General features: G+C 37.7%; 1 protein-coding gene across 10 annotated transcripts; it reads right to left on the reverse strand.

The window, feature by feature from the left end:
* Positions 1 to 2,646: 2,646 nt before the first annotated feature.
* On the reverse strand, positions 2,647 to 9,210 carry LOC121806769. Of its 10 annotated transcripts, none has more exons than XM_042206908.1 (9): positions 8,965 to 9,210; positions 8,453 to 8,521; positions 8,306 to 8,350; positions 6,892 to 7,247; positions 6,281 to 6,427; positions 3,469 to 3,582; positions 3,292 to 3,350; positions 3,039 to 3,189; positions 2,647 to 2,952 (listed from the first exon to the last, which is right to left on the reverse strand). In XM_042206908.1, exons 4-9 carry the CDS (start codon positions 7,234 to 7,236, stop codon positions 2,878 to 2,880), a joined length of 891 nt encoding a protein of 296 aa, XP_042062842.1. In that variant the 5' UTR covers positions 7,237 to 7,247; positions 8,306 to 8,350; positions 8,453 to 8,521; positions 8,965 to 9,210; the 3' UTR covers positions 2,647 to 2,877. The 10 variants fall into 10 exon arrangements, with proteins under 10 accessions (XP_042062842.1, XP_042062840.1, XP_042062841.1 ...); XM_042206906.1 differs by having other exon boundaries at positions 8,241 to 8,350; XM_042206907.1 differs by having other exon boundaries at positions 8,436 to 8,521.
* Positions 9,211 to 17,967: the final 8,757 nt, after the last annotated feature.

A 17,967-nucleotide genomic window follows, 5' to 3' on the forward strand; every position in this document is an offset into this window, starting at 1 on the left:
AGCCAAAGCACTCAAAAGCCATAAACTTTGCCTTATCTTATTTTCTATTCCCTCCGTCCCACAAGAATATGTACTATTTTTTTTTAGTTCGTCCCATATGAGGTAAGACCCATTCCAAACTAACAATACCTTTAATTACTTTTTCTCTCTATCTCTCTCTTTCTTTATCAATTTTGTATTAAAACTCGGGTCAAATTCAAAGTGCATATTATTTGGGGACGGAGTGAGTACTTACTAATAAATTGGGATTTAATGAGTTAGTACTTCCTCCGTCTCACAAAAGATGTCACACTTGTAGGGCGGCAAGGGATTTAATGAGTTAGTACTTCCAAAGGGAGATTTTATAACTACCATAATAGATTTTTTCATGAAAATCATTCTTAAAGGAAAAAGATATTGTACATTTTCCCATTTTAAAGAGATATATTTACCTCTCTATCAATAAAGAAGTAAAATCTTATAACTAATACATTTACCTTCTTTTTTTAAAAATCATTTTTCAAGGAAAATCATTTTTCAAGGGTAAAAGTATTATACTTTTATTTTTTGAAATGTACCTTGTACTAGTATATTTTATTTTAGAAAATAATTTACCTTTTCTCTTTGGATTTTGTTACTTTCTAGAAGAATATATTTTTCCTTTTTGAAAAGGTAAATAGATGATATACCAGTACTTTCTTAGACAATCTCGAATGAGAGAGATAAAATCTTATAACTACCATATCAGTACTTTCTTAGACATTCTCTAAGGGGAAAGATATCTGAAAAGGTATTATGTCTTTTTTATTTTAAATAGGTATCTTTAACTCTCCAACAATGAGCGATAAAATCTTATAACTACCATATTAATCTTTTTTTCATAAAAAATCATTCTCCTAGAGAGAAGATATTATACATTTATGTTTTAGAATGCTTCCTATACTATTTTTTTTAAGAAAATACTTTACCTTTTTATATATCTTTTTCCCTTTGGAATGTGTTACTTTTTAGAGTACATATTTCCCCTTTTAAGAAGGTAAATAGAAAATATACCTTACACATTTGGAGATGCTCTTAGAGTGGGGAAGATATATAAAAATGGTATATTATCGTATTTATCTTCTCAAAATGGGAAATATATCCTCCCAAAATGTAACTCGAAAGAGAAAAGATATATACAAATGGTAAATTATTCTCTAAAATACTAAAAATAATTTAAGATACATTTCAAAACATAAAAATATAATACTTCTCAAATACTTTTTTACCCTTGGAGAATGACTTTTTATGAAAAGAGAACAAATATGGCAGCTAGGGATGTCAATGTAACCCGAACCCGCGGGCAGGCCCGAATAACCCGATAAAAATACAGGGTTAGGGTTGTAATTTCGCAGCCCGAATTTAAAATCGGGCCATTCGAGCTGACCCGTTCGGGTTGTCGGGTTAGGCGGGCTGACCCGTTCGGGTTACGGGTCGGCCCGTCGGGTTGAAGGCTTCTGCACAGCGAGCAGTTTTTGTAACGGTCATAACTTTCTCTATAAAGCTCCGATTGAGGCGTGCAATATATCCACGCGAAGCTCTTTCGAAGATGAAGAGAATGATATGTATTAGAGGTTTATCAGACTTCAAAATCGTGAGAAACATTGACTCAAACAAGGCTGCTGCACATCCACATATTTTATGTACATTTTCTAATCAATTTTCTATCATTTCTCAACAAACATGTAAACATAGCAAAATATAGAAATATAATCAAAATCATCCAAGACAACCCTCTAAAACCATGCAAAATCCAAATACGCCAACCCACTATATAAGATCACGAAAAAAATCACCATGTAGTTCATGGATTCATAAATACTCGTATATAAAAGCTTTCTTTTAGTATATTTCCAATATAATAGTGCAAAGTGTTTTGACGCCGCTTCGTCATTGAATTATGCGTACTTTGATGATTCTTAAAACAAAGATAAATTATTATTTGACTTATTTACAGCAGGAATAAATTAAATTTGACCAATCATAATTCAAGAAAACTTAAAGTTACTCCAGTTAGCTAGCATCTTGATAATTCACTCTTTAACAATTCAAAATATTTTTGTTACATCTACGATGCACCTCTCACATTATGAAAATTTTGTTTAATTTTCTACGAATTGATTTATGTTTGAATTTTGAAACAAAGTGTTGGTTTATGTTTTAAATACATAAACATAAACATACTATTGATAGATATTTTGTAAATAATTATGTAATGAATAAGTTATTTAAATTTAAATAACTTAATCTTTTTTAAAAATATTAAAGAAAATTAAAAGTATGTATTTCATTGTTGAATGATTAATTAAAAATATGTATATAAATAAAGAAAATTTAAAATACGTATTATTTTTTGAAAATATTAAAAGAATTAAAAATACGCATTGGCCCGAATTACCCGGTGGGTTAGCCCGAAACCCGAAGGGTTAGGGTCGAACTTTTATAACCCGAAAAAATCATAACCCGAATAGCCCGTACCCGAATGGCCCGACAACCCGAACGGGTTGGCCCGAACCCGAACGGGTTGGCCCGATTGACATCCCTAATGGCAGCTATATGATTTTATAACTCCATTGAGAGGTAAAAAAAGTATAATACCTTCTCATGCACTTTTCCCCTGGGGTATGATTTATCATGAAATGCTCTTAGAGATGCTCTAAGTTATATACCATGTAAATAAAACACAACAAATGAGCTTCAATGTTTTCAGCACTAGGACCCAACATGAGCTGTACATTATCAGACAAAATTCTATATCTCGAAAATTTACAACTACGTATGAAACACCAACTCCACAAAAATGCGAGGGATTACCAAAAATGCTCAACCTCAAAAACTTTCGGCATCAGCCTTTCTGCCTCATTGGAGGACTTGTAGGCTTGCAGCTTCGACAGTCGCAACGTAAAAGTATAGTCTCCACAGCGTGACATTGCCCTGCATTATTTGACCACGAAATCACTGACGAGGGGAAAATGGTACAGTTCAAGTATCGAAAATAGTAAGTATTTCGCTTCTAATACCAATACGCTGAGATCAACATTCAATATGCTGCCCGAGTACTTCTGTGAAGGATTGTCCTGTTCAATGATTTCCACAACACGGTCCAGACTCATGGCTGGCAACTTCTGAATCCGTGTACGAAGCTCTTGCTTCTCAGCAAGTGTCATCACCCTGATGGAGAAAATTATGAATTTGTCTATCTTCAAATAGAAGTACTAGCAACTATAATGATAACCAAATTGAAAAATTAGATTTAAAGATTTAATGATATACCTGCAGGTGGTCATTACACTGTCCAGAATCTGTTCGAGCTTCGTCTCCATGTGCTGCAGCTATCAGACATTAATAAAATGACCATAAGCAATACATTACGTGCTGTTAATTTACTGATGGTTCTGCTAATTCAGATGCCTGTAAATAGGGAGAAGTGGGAACTTCATGTTCAAGTACCGTGGTGGAGATTTCAGTAGTGTAGCTCTCCATGAGCTCCTTAACCTTAGAGCTATCATGCTCTAAAATAAACCGCAAATCATCATCGAGCTGGATCTGTTCACTTTCCAAATCCTGTTTGCCACAAGGAAAAACCAGAAGAAGCTACATATGAACATTTTGAAACAAGATCTCGATATTTAAATGTGTAAATGAATGGAATACACAGGTATGACCAGAACAGTTTTTCTACATATGGACGAAATTGAGAGGTTTTCGGCAAACTGTATGTTTTGAGATACCAATCAAGACAACTGATAAACACATAAGATAGAGAGTTCTAACTTAATCCAACACCATGGTCAAAGGTAGGTAGAGAGTTGACTCTCCCTTATATGCTACTATTTCTAAACTTTCATGCATAACCAATGTGGGATTCGTATAAATCCATCCCACTTCTGAACCGAATGGCAGACGCTGGGTGGCAAACCCAAATACAAGCCACAAACCCCATTTGTTGCCCTATGGGCCTACATTTTTAGTGCCATACCTTTGCTCACACCATCATGTAGTCCCTTATAAATTAGGGAGCCCTAACCTAGCCCAAAACCATGATTGAAGTAAATGAAAGACTCCCACTTATATGCTACTCCACACTTCATTTGGAAAACGAATGTAAGATCGGTATCAATCCATTCCCTTTCAAACCGAAAGCCCACAGATGACACACGCCTGGTGGCAAACACTAAATATAAGGTCCACTATCCATTTGTTACCCCCTTGGGCCCACATCTTCGGTGCATCCCTTTGGTAGGGAGTTCTTTGTTGCGGTGTCCTTTCCTCGATTATATTTGGTATGAAGAAAGAGGGATTCTAGACGGAAAATATAGCATGCATCTACAATTTTTGGGAGGTATTTATTCTGAATGGTACAAAAGATTGATAATTTGTTTAGGACCAAGTATTTGAAGCAATAGAAAAGATTTGAGTAACTTTTTACTTTTATTCGACATTAACCACTCTTACCACTCAATGAGCATTAACTGAGTGATGGAATACATTTATAAAATTGAGAATATGAAAGATAAGAAGTTAAAAAACTCAAATTCAATCAATTCATCAAAATCCTTTAAAGTAAATAGTGGATTAGCTTAATTATCTTTATCAATCCATACTATCACAACGTCAGAAAGTAAACACCCCCTTAGAGCATCTCCAAGGGGGAAAGGTAAATTGAGAAGTTATATTTCTAATTTACCTTCTCAAAAAGGTAACTATACCTTATTAAAAAGTAATGAACAACAAGAGAAGAAGATAATTTTAAAAGGAAAAATAAATAAATACTCCCTCCGTCCCGTCCCATTGAAGATGACCCACTTTCCTTTTTGGTTTGTCCCAACCAAGATGACCCATTACTAAAAATGGAAACACATTTTTCCCTACTTTATTACATATCTCTTACTTTACTCTCTCCACTTCACACACAAAATAAAGTTGCATAAATTCCCGTGCCACCCAAGGAAGGGGTCTTCTTCCTTGGGACGGAGGGGGACAGAGGGAGTACCAAATTTACCTTTTGTGTGGAGAAGAGGTAAAGATACCTCTTTAAAACCTAAGAAGGTATTATACCTTCTCAAATACCATTCCTATTGGAGAATGAGATTCTTTAAAACTGAAGAAGGTATAATATCTACTAAAATACCATTCCCATTAGAGAGTGAGTTTCTATGAAGAAGGGGTAAATATGGTAGTCATTTCTCTTTGCCTCTTTATTACCTCGGCCCTTGGAAATGCTCTTAAGAGTGGAGATTAATGTTGTTAGGAGAGCCAGGCAGCTAGTTAAAAATTCGGGCCATGGAGGAACAAGGTGTGCGCCCCATGAATCGGGGTGCACTAACTACTGATTTCGAATTTTGTTTATATCATATGCCTTGCAGCTTTATTTTATTTTTTTATGCTTTCAAAAATAAAAAATAATTATAAATAATAATAAGACAAAGCCTAAGTAGCATTAGGGCATCTCCAAGGTAGTAAAGAGAAAAGAGAAATAGTTGTTATATACAACACTTGTATATATAAACAACTCTAATGAAACGGTATTTGAGAAAGTATTATACCATGTTCAATTTTGAAAACGTATGTTTACCCACTCTCCACACAAAAGTAAATATGGTACTACCTTCGTCCCAAGATGTCCCCTTTCTATATTTGGAAATAAGTCCTTCTCTCTTCATTAAAATATATTCAATTACCTTTTTCTCTCTACTTACTCCACCTAAGATCTCGTGCCACTCAAGAATGTGGACATTTTGAGTAGGAAGGATGGAGTATTTATTTTTGTTACGTGTGTTGTATTTTTTTGAAAAAAGGAAATGATCCAACTCTAATGGAAGTATGGAACATCTCCAAAAGGAATATGATCCAACACATTCTCTCTCTTACTTTAATCTCTAACGGAATATTTCCAAAAGGAATATGATCCACCACATTCTCTCTCTTACTTCAATCTATCATACTTTATTCTTACCCCACTTAACTTATTAAATACTCCCTCCGTTCCATTAGAGACACAAATGTAAAGGAAAAGGAAAAGCCTACACGGCCTGCATATTAAGAGGAACAAGTTGGCAATTACAAGAACCAGCTCGCCCCGCCCTTTCCCCTCTATTTGGCTCAACCTAGCCACCTCGGGAGATCTACCTTGGGCGATTCCGATGGAGCCTCGAGTGGCCCGTGCCCCGGGCACGCTTTTGATAACACTTGCTCAAATACATGGAAAGAGCAATTACGGTATAGCTTATAGAATATAACATGAAACCAAGGAGACGCTCACCGCGCATGCAGGAATTACTTTGGCCTTCTTTTCAGGGTGCTGCGGTTGATCAATCGTATGTGTTGCCGCCGCTTCCAAGCTTAGAAGTTTTTCTTTGTGGCTTAAGCATGAACGAATCCGACAAACAGAAAGGACAGGATTCTCCATCTGATTTTGAAAAGGCAAAACACAATTTGGAAACAGCCAAGGGAATGGAACAGGGCAATAGAGAAGATTACAAAGACTGATTACAAAAGGATATAACAAACTTCCTCTTAGCATCCATTTTCATGTAGAAAATGGAAAGGAAACTGCTGTCAAACAACAAATTTAACAGGAGTGGTCTTATCATTAACACGAGAGTTGAATAAGTATTTTTGGGATCTAGTGAGTTGTATCTTTTGGTGAAAACTACGAACTATGCACAAACACATAATGTTCATGAACAACATATAGTTAAATCATGAAGAACTAAACACGTTGCCAATCCAAGAAAATAGTGACATTTGGTTATTTTGGGATAGTCCACGTATAATGCCCTGTTCTTACTTTTACTTTTTTGGACATCTTTTCTTTAATTGGGACAGAGATTTAAAATAAAGTAACTTATTGTGCATTGTTATAATTATTACCTCATCTATCTCTTGCGTGAGAGTAGAAGCACTCTGGTTGATCAACAACTGTAATCTTTCCCTTTTGAAATCCGAAAGTAGAGCTCCTATTCCATTAGAAAACAAGGGAGCAGAACCAGTACTAGTGTTTTTTCCTTCAGTTTGGCAACTCTTCTTCATCGAGCCTTTTTCTCTAACCACCCTTTTAACGTCTCTAGATGATTGAGAAACTGGAGGGAGATGGGGCAGAAGATTATCATCTTGAGACAGTAATGCATCAATCTCACCCTTATACAACCCAAAGAAGTCAGGTCCTGATTTAGTATTGTCCCCAAAAGCAGCCGGATTCACGGAATTTTCTGGCATGTTAGCAAACTCTGTTGAAGAAATGCTCTCATATCAACACAAAAAATGATAGAAGATAAGAGAAAAATCAAGCTTGAGAAAAAATTAGACTAGATACAAGCACACAAATTGGACTGGACATCATCCATGTACAAAAGCAAGCAATTCTTCAAATGGGACTATATTCTAGAAAAACCTAAGCAGCATCACACCAGAGGGAAAACTAAAGTGAGGGTAGAGCCAAAAAGATTGTTAAATCATCAAACATAACTATCTTTCACGCCTCAAACAAGATCACAAAAAGAGAAATTACTAAACAATAGAATCACGTAACTATATACATCAATATTGCAAATAAAATAAGTTAGAGGTCATTTACTTAATTACTTTTGAGAATTAGCCTATATAGATCCAGATAATAAGACTAATCCATTGTTTATTAAGTCGGGAAGTTTGGCATACCCCAAAGTTTTAAAATACGTTTTTAGCCCAGGGCGTTTTCCAGTAGCCCCTTGCACGCCTCAAGGCAACCCGAGGCATAAGACCAAGGTGTAAATCATAAACACCCATAAAATCATACCTAATACAATAAAAATAAATAAAAGAATAGGAAATATATTAAAGCACATCAAATATAAGTTCTAAGTCATAACTACTTAATACTTATGAAATAAGCTGCTGGTGGGAGAAGGAGAGGGGGACTCAGAGAGAGTGAGTATAGGACAATGAAAGGGTAGAATTTTGGCAATAGGTTTTTGCATTTTTTGGCCTTTCCTTTGTTAGTGGCCCATATCAATTTGATGTTAAATATATCTAAAATCAAAAAGATCTCTAGCCTATAATGCCCAAAAACAGCAAGAAAATCAAAATCCTAGAAGCTAAGAGCCTCAACAGCAAAGGCGAGAGAAAGAGAGAGAGCATACTACTCTAGAACACAAGGTTCAGCACAAATATGGTGCCTGCATCCAGATATGGCAAAAGATTATTATGACTGCAAAGAAGAGAGTATACTACTCACATGGTACCTTTGGATCAAATCTTTGCATCTTCTAACACCATTTTCCAGGAAACGTCCAAAAAAAGTCTATACCTATGTTGAATCAATTGTTGTCAACGTTGAGCAATCTTCCCATTCCTGAAAGGTAGCATTGAAAGGTACTGTTCAAGTGAACTATACATTTGACTGTTATAGAATATGTTTTTATAATTTACAGTCTTACAGATAAGTGTTCGGCACCTCTGTTTTCAAGGAAGCAAGAGCGATGGAAGCTCTAAATAGCAGGAAATCTCTAGCCAAGAAAGCTAACTGCAACTTAACAAACATGACACAAATCAGAAGACAAATAAAAGCTATCAGGTTAAAATACCATTAAGAATAAGGAGAAACAATTAATATATAAATATAAGAATAAATCCACCCGAAGAAAAATGTCAGTTAGCCAAATTTACGCAAACAAATGAGAAGAAAAATATAAGCATATGAAAGTATAATCTCTGATATCTATATGCCAAACTGCTGCAACATGTCAACATAAGCTTGCGAGTTTTTATTTGTTTTTTTATTCCAGAAACACATTTTCTTAAGATTTGATTAGCTCACATGAAGTATTTCACAAACGCGAGAGACAATCACACTCACTCACACATAAATAAATATAAATACAACCAAAACAATTGAGAAACACGAAATTTCAACCGTGATCTGAAACATGCAGTGATTGAGAAAAAAAAGGAGAACTAGACAACGACCTTAGCTCCTCTGTGTGTTGAGCAGAGTGAGAGGTGAGTGATGGTGGCCAGCGACGACCGATTTACTGAGGCGGTAACAAACGACGGCGGAAAGAGAGATGGTGATGGAGATAAAAGGTGAAAGGGATTGCAATTTGTGGTATCGTCGGAGAGGAAGGGAAGGTGGAATCTGGAGATTTCGAGATACGAATCAGTGAAAGAATCCTAGGGTTTCAAAAGTACTTTTTGTGATTGTATTTCGTAGAATATGAGGAAAAATTCTATTTTTGTTCTTCGATGCTGTAATAATGGAGTGCTCATTTCAGTTGGAAGAAGCTCGGCTAGAAAGGAGTTCGGTAAGCTCGGCTTACCGAGCTGGAACTAGCCTGGAACTAGCCGAGAAGAAGAAGAAGGCAGAAGTCGGTAAGCTCAGCGGTAAAGAAGCTCGGTATGGAAGCTCGGTAAGGAAGCTCGGCGTTGAGCTGGAATGAGCCGAGCAGGAAGAGTTCGGTTGTAAGCCGAGCCGAGAAAGAGTTCGGTTGTAAGCCGAGCCGAGAAGGAGTTCGGTTGTAAGCCAAGGAAGGAGTTCGGTATTGAGCCGAAGAAGGAGTTCGGTATTGAACCGAGAAGGTAGAAGCAACCTAGCCGAACTAGCCGTTGGAGCAGCAGTTAGTTAGCCGAGATGTAGCGGTTATTCTTCTTGCTTTCTTGATTCTTCTTGTAGTTAGTTAGTAGCAGTTGCTACGTGATTATAGAGCTTTAAATAGCTCACCATGTATGTAGTTTAGAATATAGAGTTTAATCAATAAAGAGTTTTCCAGTTTTCTCTCCAAGATTACCATCTTCAATACTCAAAGTGTGAGTGTGTGTGTTTCCTGCATTGTGTGATCTCATACAACAGTGAGTGTGTGTGTGATCTTATTGAGTGTGTGAAAGCCTTGTGTGCGTAAATCCCAACAAGTGGCGCCGTCTGTGGGAAAGGGATATTGAAGCTGATTTGCAGAGGATCAAACGGTTTCAGAGATGGCAGCAAGGCTTGATGCAGAGAAGTTCACAGGCAAGAATGATTATGGCCTGTGGAAGATGAAGATGAAGGCGATCTTAATTCAACAAGGCTTGGCGGCAGTTCTTGCAAAACCAGATGAGAAAGGGAAGGCTCCAGTGCTTGATGAAAAAGCTCAGGCAAAGATGGAGGAGATGCAGCTCAAGGCACATTCTGCAGTGATCCTGTGCCTTGGGGATAAGGTCTTGAGGGAAGTTCAAGAAGCCAAGACTGCGGTGGAGATCTTGGACAAGTTAGATGAAGTTTACTTGGCCAAATCCTTGGCTAACCGGCTGTATCTCAAGAAGAGGCTGTATGCCTATAGTTTTTCTGGAGAAAGGTCCATCATTGAGCAGCTAGAGGAGTTCAACAAGATCATTGATGACCTGGGATCTGTTGATGTCAAGATCTCAGATGAGGATAAGGCCATTCTCACATTGAATGCCTTACCTAGCTCGTATGACCAGCTAAGTGATGCAATTATCTATGGAAGAGATAAACCTATCACCTATGCAGAAGTCTATTCAGCCTTGATGGCCAAAGAACTCCAGAAGACAGCCAACAGAGGCTCTGCAAGCTCCAATGTTCAAGCTGCAGAGGCCTTGAATGTGAAGAAGTTCAAGAAGCAGAACTTCAAGAAGAAGTTTGAGGGCCCTAAATCCTCAAGTTCTGATGCTCAGAAGGAAACCAGAGCTTGCTATTGGTGCAAGAAACCTGGACACTTGAAGAAAGATTGTCATGCATGGAAGAGAAAGATGGCCTCTGAGGGACACAATCAATCTGATTGTGTGGAGAGTGCTGATCCCCCGGCGCAACTCATGAATATCAGTGATAGTGGGGTCAGTCATAGGTGGATAATGGACTCGGGGTGCAGCTTCCATATGTGCCCCAATAGAAGCTGGTTTCATGATCTTCAAGAAGCATCGGGTACGGTTGTTCTTGGTAATAACCACATTTGTCAGATCAAAGGAATAGGGAAGGTAAAGCTAAGTCTACAAGATGGCTCTATAAAGATCCTAACTGGGGTGAGGTATATTCCAGAAGTAAAGAAGAACCTCATCTCATTGGGAATGCTGGAACAAAAAGGGTTCACCATATTGATGAGTCAAGGAAAATTGTTTGTGAAATCTGGAGATGCAGTGATGATGGAGGCTGACAGAGAGCATATTCTCTATTATCTGAAGGCTAGGGCTGTTGATGGAGAAAGCAATGCAGTGTCAGATGATTCCATAATGCTATGGCACAAGAGATTGGGCCACCCAGCCGAAGGAAGCTTGAAAGAACTCATCAAGAAGGGTCTGATCTCGGGAGATTTCAACAAGATGGACCCCTGTGAGCAATGTATACTTGGAAAGGCTAAGAAGGCACCCTATCCTACAGGTATTCACTCTTCTACAGCCCCTTTAGACTACATACATAGTGATCTTTGGGGGCCTTCACCGGTGTGTTCAATTGGTGGAGGAAAGTATTATCTAGCTATCATTGATGACTATACAAGAAAGTTGTGGGTATATATTCTTAAAGAAAAATCTGAAACACTCACAAAGTTCAAGATATGGTGTAAGGAGGTTGAGCTAGAGAAGGGTAGAAGTGTTAAATGCTTAAGGACAGACAATGGCCTAGAGTTCTTGTCTGCTGAGTTTGATCTGTTCTGTAAAGAGAAGGGTATGAAGAGGCACCGGACTGTTCCTGGTAATCCTCAGCAAAATGGTGTTGTGGAGAGGATGAATAGGACAATCCTAGAGAGGGTAAGGTGCCTACTTCTTGGGTCTGGTTTGAGCAGCAGATTCTGGGGTGAGGCTGTGTATACAGCAGCCTATCTCATCAATAAATGCCCATCTACTGCCCTGAAATCTGAAACTCCTGATTACATGTGGTATGGAGCTCACAGTGACTACTCAAAATACAAGGTGTTTGGGTGTGCAGCCTATGCTCATGCTAGGCAAAGTAAGCTTGAAGCTAGGGCCCTGAAATGTATCTTGCTGGGATATCAGAGGGGTGTTAAGGGGTATAGGCTCTGGTGTATTGAGCCTGGTAAGCAGAAGGTCTTGGTGAGTAGGGATGTGGTGTTCTTGGAGGATCAGATGCCATTCCTGAAAGATAAGCCGGACTCCAATGAAGATGAGGGTGATTTCTTCAAGGTGGAGCCTGTGGGGGTTGGCCTAGGAGCAGGTGGAGTCATTGACTCAGGGAGTGAGTCTGATTCAGATAAAGAAGAGGCTCCAACTCAGGGCAACCAGGCTGGTGAGTCTATATCAGACTCCATCAGAAACTATCAGCTTGCAAGGGACAGAGTTAGAAGAGAAACAAGGCCACCAACAAAGTTCTCTGATGTTGTGTATTATGCTCTGTGTGCAGCTGAAGGTATTGATGGTGCAGATCCACTCACATATAAAGAAGCTATGCAGAGTAAAGATAGAGAAAGATGGATTGAAGCCATGAATGAGGAAATAGAGTCTTTACTCAAGAACAAAACATGGATTTTGGTGGACAAATCCAAGCTGAATACAGATGGAAAGGAGAGGAAGCTGATCAGTTGCAAGTGGTTGTTTAAAAAGAAGGTAGAAACCACTGATAAAGACAGAATCAGGTTCAAGGCAAGGCTGGTGGCTAGAGGCTTTACACAGCAGGAGGGAATCGATTTCAATGAAGTGTTTGCACCTGTTGTGAAGCACACTTCGATTAGGATTCTATTGGCTGTGGTGAATCAGCTTGACTGGGAGCTACAACAGCTTGATGTGAAGACCGCCTTCCTCAATGGAGATCTAGAGGAAACTATCTTCATGGAACAGCCAGAGGGCTATGTGAAGATTGGAGAAGAAGGCAAGGTGTGCCTGTTACAGAAAAGTCTTTATGGACTTAAGCAAAGTCCTAGACAGTGGAATAAGAAGTTTGATGCACAGATGAAGAAGATTGGCTTCTCCAAGTCAGAATATGATGATTGCATCTACATCAAGAAGGCAGGCAAGACTCCCATTGCCTACCTATTACTCTATGTGGATGATATGCTACTTGCAGGGCCTTCTATGACAGAAATTCAGAAAGTTAAACAAGATCTGAAGTCAAGCTTTGAAATGAAGGATCTAGGAGAGTCAAGGAAGATCCTAGGCATACATATTCAGAGAGATAGAGGCTGCAAGAAGCTGTGGATGCTGCAAACTGACTATATTGAGAAAGTGTTGCAGAGATTCAAAATGGAAAATGCAAAAGCTGCATCAACTCCTCTGTCCCAGAGTTTTAAGCTATCAAAGGAACAAGCCCCTAAAACTAAGCAAGAGGCTGGTGAGATGGAGGCTATCCCTTATGCTAGTGTGGTTGGAAGTGTTATGTACACTATGATTTGTACAAGACCAGATTTGGCTCATGCTATCTCAGTGACTAGCAGATACATGGCAGACCCGGGGAAGGAGCATTGGAATGCTCTTAAGTGGATATTGAGGTACATGAAGTCAACTAAGGACTGGGGGATTGTGTTCAATGGCTGGGAAGGTGAATCTGAGGAGGTTGTGCAGGGCTATTGTGATGCAGACTATGCTGCAAACCTGGACAACAGAAAGTCCCAAACAGGTTATCTTTTCACCATGTTTGGAACTGTAATCAGCTGGAAGTCAGGGTTGCAAAGTGTTGTTGCTCTCTCAACAACAGAGTCAGAGTATATAGCTCTCACTGCAGCTGTACAGGAGAGTTTTTGGATTCAGGGAGTGATTTCTGACTTTGGTTTTGACCAAAAGACAATGGTGATTCATTGTGACAGCAGCTCAGCTATGTGCTTGGCTAAACATCCGGGCTTTCATGAAAGGAGCAAGCACATAGACATAAAGTTGCATTTCATTAGAGATGAGATTGAAAAGGGGAGAGTGAAGGTGATTAAGATTAACACCTTGCACAATCCGGCTGACATGCTAACAAAGTCTCTAGGTAGAGACAAGTTTGATCATTGCAAGAAATGGATCAATGTTTGTGCAAGAACTGAGATGAGCCCTCAGGTGGAGAATTGTAATAATGGAGTGCTCATTTCAGTTGGAAGAAGCTCGGCTAGAAAGGAGTTCGGTAAGCTCGGCTTACCGAGCTGGAACTAGCCTGGAACTAGCCGAGAAGAAGAAGAAGGCAGAAGTCGGTAAGCTCAGCGGTAAAGAAGCTCGGTATGGAAGCTCGGTAAGGAAGCTCGGCGTTGAGCTGGAATGAGCCGAGCAGGAAGAGTTCGGTTGTAAGCCGAGCCGAGAAAGAGTTCGGTTGTAAGCCGAGCCGAGAAGGAGTTCGGTTGTAAGCCAAGGAAGGAGTTCGGTATTGAGCCGAAGAAGGAGTTCGGTATTGAACCGAGAAGGTAGAAGCAACCTAGCCGAACTAGCCGTTGGAGCAGCAGTTAGTTAGCCGAGATGTAGCGGTTATTCTTCTTGCTTTCTTGATTCTTCTTGTAGTTAGTTAGTAGCAGTTGCTACGTGATTATAGAGCTTTAAATAGCTCACCATGTATGTAGTTTAGAATATAGAGTTTAATCAATAAAGAGTTTTCCAGTTTTCTCTCCAAGATTACCATCTTCAATACTCAAAGTGTGAGTGTGTGTGTTTCCTGCATTGTGTGATCTCATACAACAGTGAGTGTGTGTGTGATCTTATTGAGTGTGTGAAAGCCTTGTGTGCGTAAATCCCAACAGATGCTAATAGAATTCCATTTTAATGAAGAGCTTTAATTTTATTTCAACTCAGGGAGTGACGCATAACCATCATGCGTCTTTATTATTAAAACGCATAACCATCATGCGTTTTTATTATTAAAACGCATAACCATCTTGCGTCTTTACGTAATGACGCATAACCATCCTGCGTCTTTACGTAATGACGCACAACCATTATGCGTTTTTAAAGACGCATAACCCTTATGCGTCTTTATGTAATAACTACATACACTATCTTCTTTTGTTAGTTTACACTATAATTTGTGAACAGTGATTATGAATGATTTTGAGGTGTCATGTTGCACTAACATAAAAGGTCGTTTTCTTATGAATATACACTATAATTTGTGAACAGTGATTATGAATGATTTTGAGGTGTAAGGTTGTACTAACATAAAAGGTCGTTTTCTTATGAATATGTAAATAACAAGTGGCTAAAATTTTATTCTTTTCGGCCGTAGATGGTTTTATAGGTAAATATAGGCATTGTCAATTGAGATATGTTTTAAGTTGTGTCAGCACATCGGATGATTCTTAACAGTACTTGAATCTGCTAATTCTAGTCCATTCGTGTACAAATATTTCATTCTTGGATGTTCATGACATGTTAGTTCAGGTTTAGAGTTTTTAGGTAAGAAACCTTTGATGTGTGACTGAAATAAACATATATACTGCTCTTGGTGCTTTGCATCGGATGGAGTTTTGTGTCTTGATGTTCAGATTGAGTGTAACATGACACCTCAAAATCATTCATAATCGGCTGTTCACAAATTATAGTGTAAACTAACAAAAGAATATAGTGTATGTAGTCATTACGTAATGACACATAACCCTTATGCGTCATTAATATGACACCTCAAAATCATTCATAATCGGTTGTTCACAAATTATAGTGTAAACTAACAAAAGAATATAGTGTATGTAATCATTACGTAAAGACGCATAACTCTTATGCGTCATTACGTAGTGTATGTAGTCATTACGTATTGACACATAACCCTTATACGTCATTAACATGACACCTCAAAATCATTCATAATCGGTTGTTCACAAATTATAGTGTAAACTAACAAAAGAATATAGTGTATGTAATCATTACGTAAAGACGCATAACCCTTATGCGTCATTACGTAATGACACATAAGGGTTATGCATCATTACGTAAAGACGCAGGATGATTATGCGTTTTATTAATAAAGACGCATGATGGTTATGCGTCACTCCCTGAATCGGAATAAAACTAAAGCTCTTCATTAAAATGGAATTCTATTAGCGGCTTAGAACAAAATAGAAAGAGCTCAAGAATAAGATGATACTGATATACAGATTTCCATTTTAGTTTGCACGTAAATTTCATCAATAATATTTCAATTATTTTTTATTTTTTAATTCTATTATTTTATCTCATACCAAAATTTTAGGTAGAGATTTTATTTGGCAACCAAGTCCATTTAGCAATTTTTATTGTTTTCATAACAAATAATTATATAATTAATCAAATAATAATATTCTTGAATTTCCATATGATTATGCTATTTAGCATCCCCAACGGTGTGCCGTCGGCAAGAGCACACCTGTGTCCGCCGTTGTGCTCTTGCCGACGGCACGACCCTACTCTATGCATAGAGCAAGTCCATGCCAACGGCAAGAGCACAAGCAGTCGACGTGGCATGCTCTGGTTGGCCGTTGGTTTATCATTTTTTATTATTTTTAAAAAAAAAATCAAAAAAATCTGAAAAATTCAGATTTAATAAAAACAATATTTTCCCACTTCCTAATAAAATATATCTGTTTTTTCCATACTTTTATTTTATTTTTCATTATTTTTACCCTAAAATTCATACTTTCATCGATAAATACTCTCATTTCAAACATAAAAAAATGACGTTAAACCAAACAACTCTCTCAATCTCAATTTTTAGGATTTTAATTATGTAATTTTTAATTTTTAGTATTTTAATTATGTACTGTAATTTTTAATTTTTTAGTAATTTGTAATGGTATCGGGTATTTTTAATGCATTTTAATATTGTGGATATGTTTTTAGTAATTGAAGTATTTAAATTGAATAATGGAATGGTGGGACCCTTGAGCATGCTCTTGCGGAAGAGCATGGATGTGAGTGTTGTGCTCTTGCGGAAGAGCAGTGAGTAAAATATTAATAAATATGAGTTCGGGTTCACATCCATGCTCTTTGGCAAGAACATAGATGGGATGCTTATATACATTATGAATTGTGCTAAGTAGGATTAGTAAAAAGACATCCAGGTTAATCGAATATGGTGATTAACCTCCGTAAAATATACTATTACGCCTTACTAAAATATACTTTAAAAAAAAGTGAAGTATGGTTTTCTTACTATGGCAAACGAAAATAAATGAATTACGCCAAGTAAATAGACTTATTCGATATTTTATGCTCGTATAAAATTTAAAATTATAACCAAAGTAATACCATAAAAGTACTTGGGCTCAGAACGAACCATATATTGTTTGTCCAATATATCCACTTTTATTTACAACATAAAAAATTTAGATTGACGAGTTTAATTAATTATTGTGAAATAAATCCATTTTATCAAATGCGTGACAAACTTAACGTAGTGTTTCGTGGCATACACTGCCAAAACAATTAATTGTCCATCGATAATGTATACTAGTTGCAAAAATATTTCTTTGTGTAATTGTTATTAGAGTATAGTACTATTTTTGTCATAAACATATGGCCGATTTACGATTTTAGTCCAAAATATTCACTTTTTGAAAATTGAATCCAAAACATACGAAAATGCCATCGAATAGGTCTTTTTTTGACGGCTTCCGTCATTTTTACGGTCAACCATCAATTAGCCCAATTTTGACTCGATTAGACTTAAACTGAGATTATTAGTTGGTTAATATTATGTTAATTATTTTGCTAAATAATTCAATTTTTATATTTTGAATATGAAACATCAAACCCCAATTTTCACTAAGTGTGGGTTTTGGAACATCAAACGCCAATCTCTCTCTTTTCTATCTTCTCTTTCGTCACTCTCATAAGAAGAAGAACCCTAGTTCCGGTTCGGACCAAGAAGCCCGATTCCGACAGATTATTGTTGGTTGTCATGAGTTGGAAGTCGCCATACCCAAACAACCGTTCCACCGAAGGTCTCGTCGACGTGAAAAAAACATATGCGAGGAAGAGGAAGTCCACACATGGACATCCGCCTGACACCGAAGATGGTCCGTCGGCTACTGGTAGTTTTGAAAAGAACGATTCACGCCCGCCTGACACCGAACAAGGACCGTCGGCTGTGTCGGGATT

The sequence above is a fragment of the Salvia splendens genome, chromosome 6, assembly GCF_004379255.2.
Source record: "Salvia splendens isolate huo1 chromosome 6, SspV2, whole genome shotgun sequence".
NCBI classification, from domain to species: Eukaryota; Viridiplantae; Streptophyta; class Magnoliopsida; order Lamiales; family Lamiaceae; genus Salvia; species Salvia splendens.

Bases quoted from the DNA above. Each gene is read 5' to 3' on its own strand.
- LOC121806769 (XM_042206908.1), bottom strand. From the start codon at position 7,236: ATGCCAGAAAATTCCGTGAATCCGGCTGCTTTTGGGGACAATACTAAA. The intron at 6,428-6,891 runs GTAATAATTATA...TTTCAAAATCAG, and splicing joins TCACGCAAGAGATAGATGAG to ATGGAGAATCCTGTCCTTTC. The intron at 2,953-3,038 runs GTATTAGAAGCG...CAAATAATGCAG, and splicing joins ATGTTGATCTCAGCGTATTG to GGCAATGTCACGCTGTGGAG.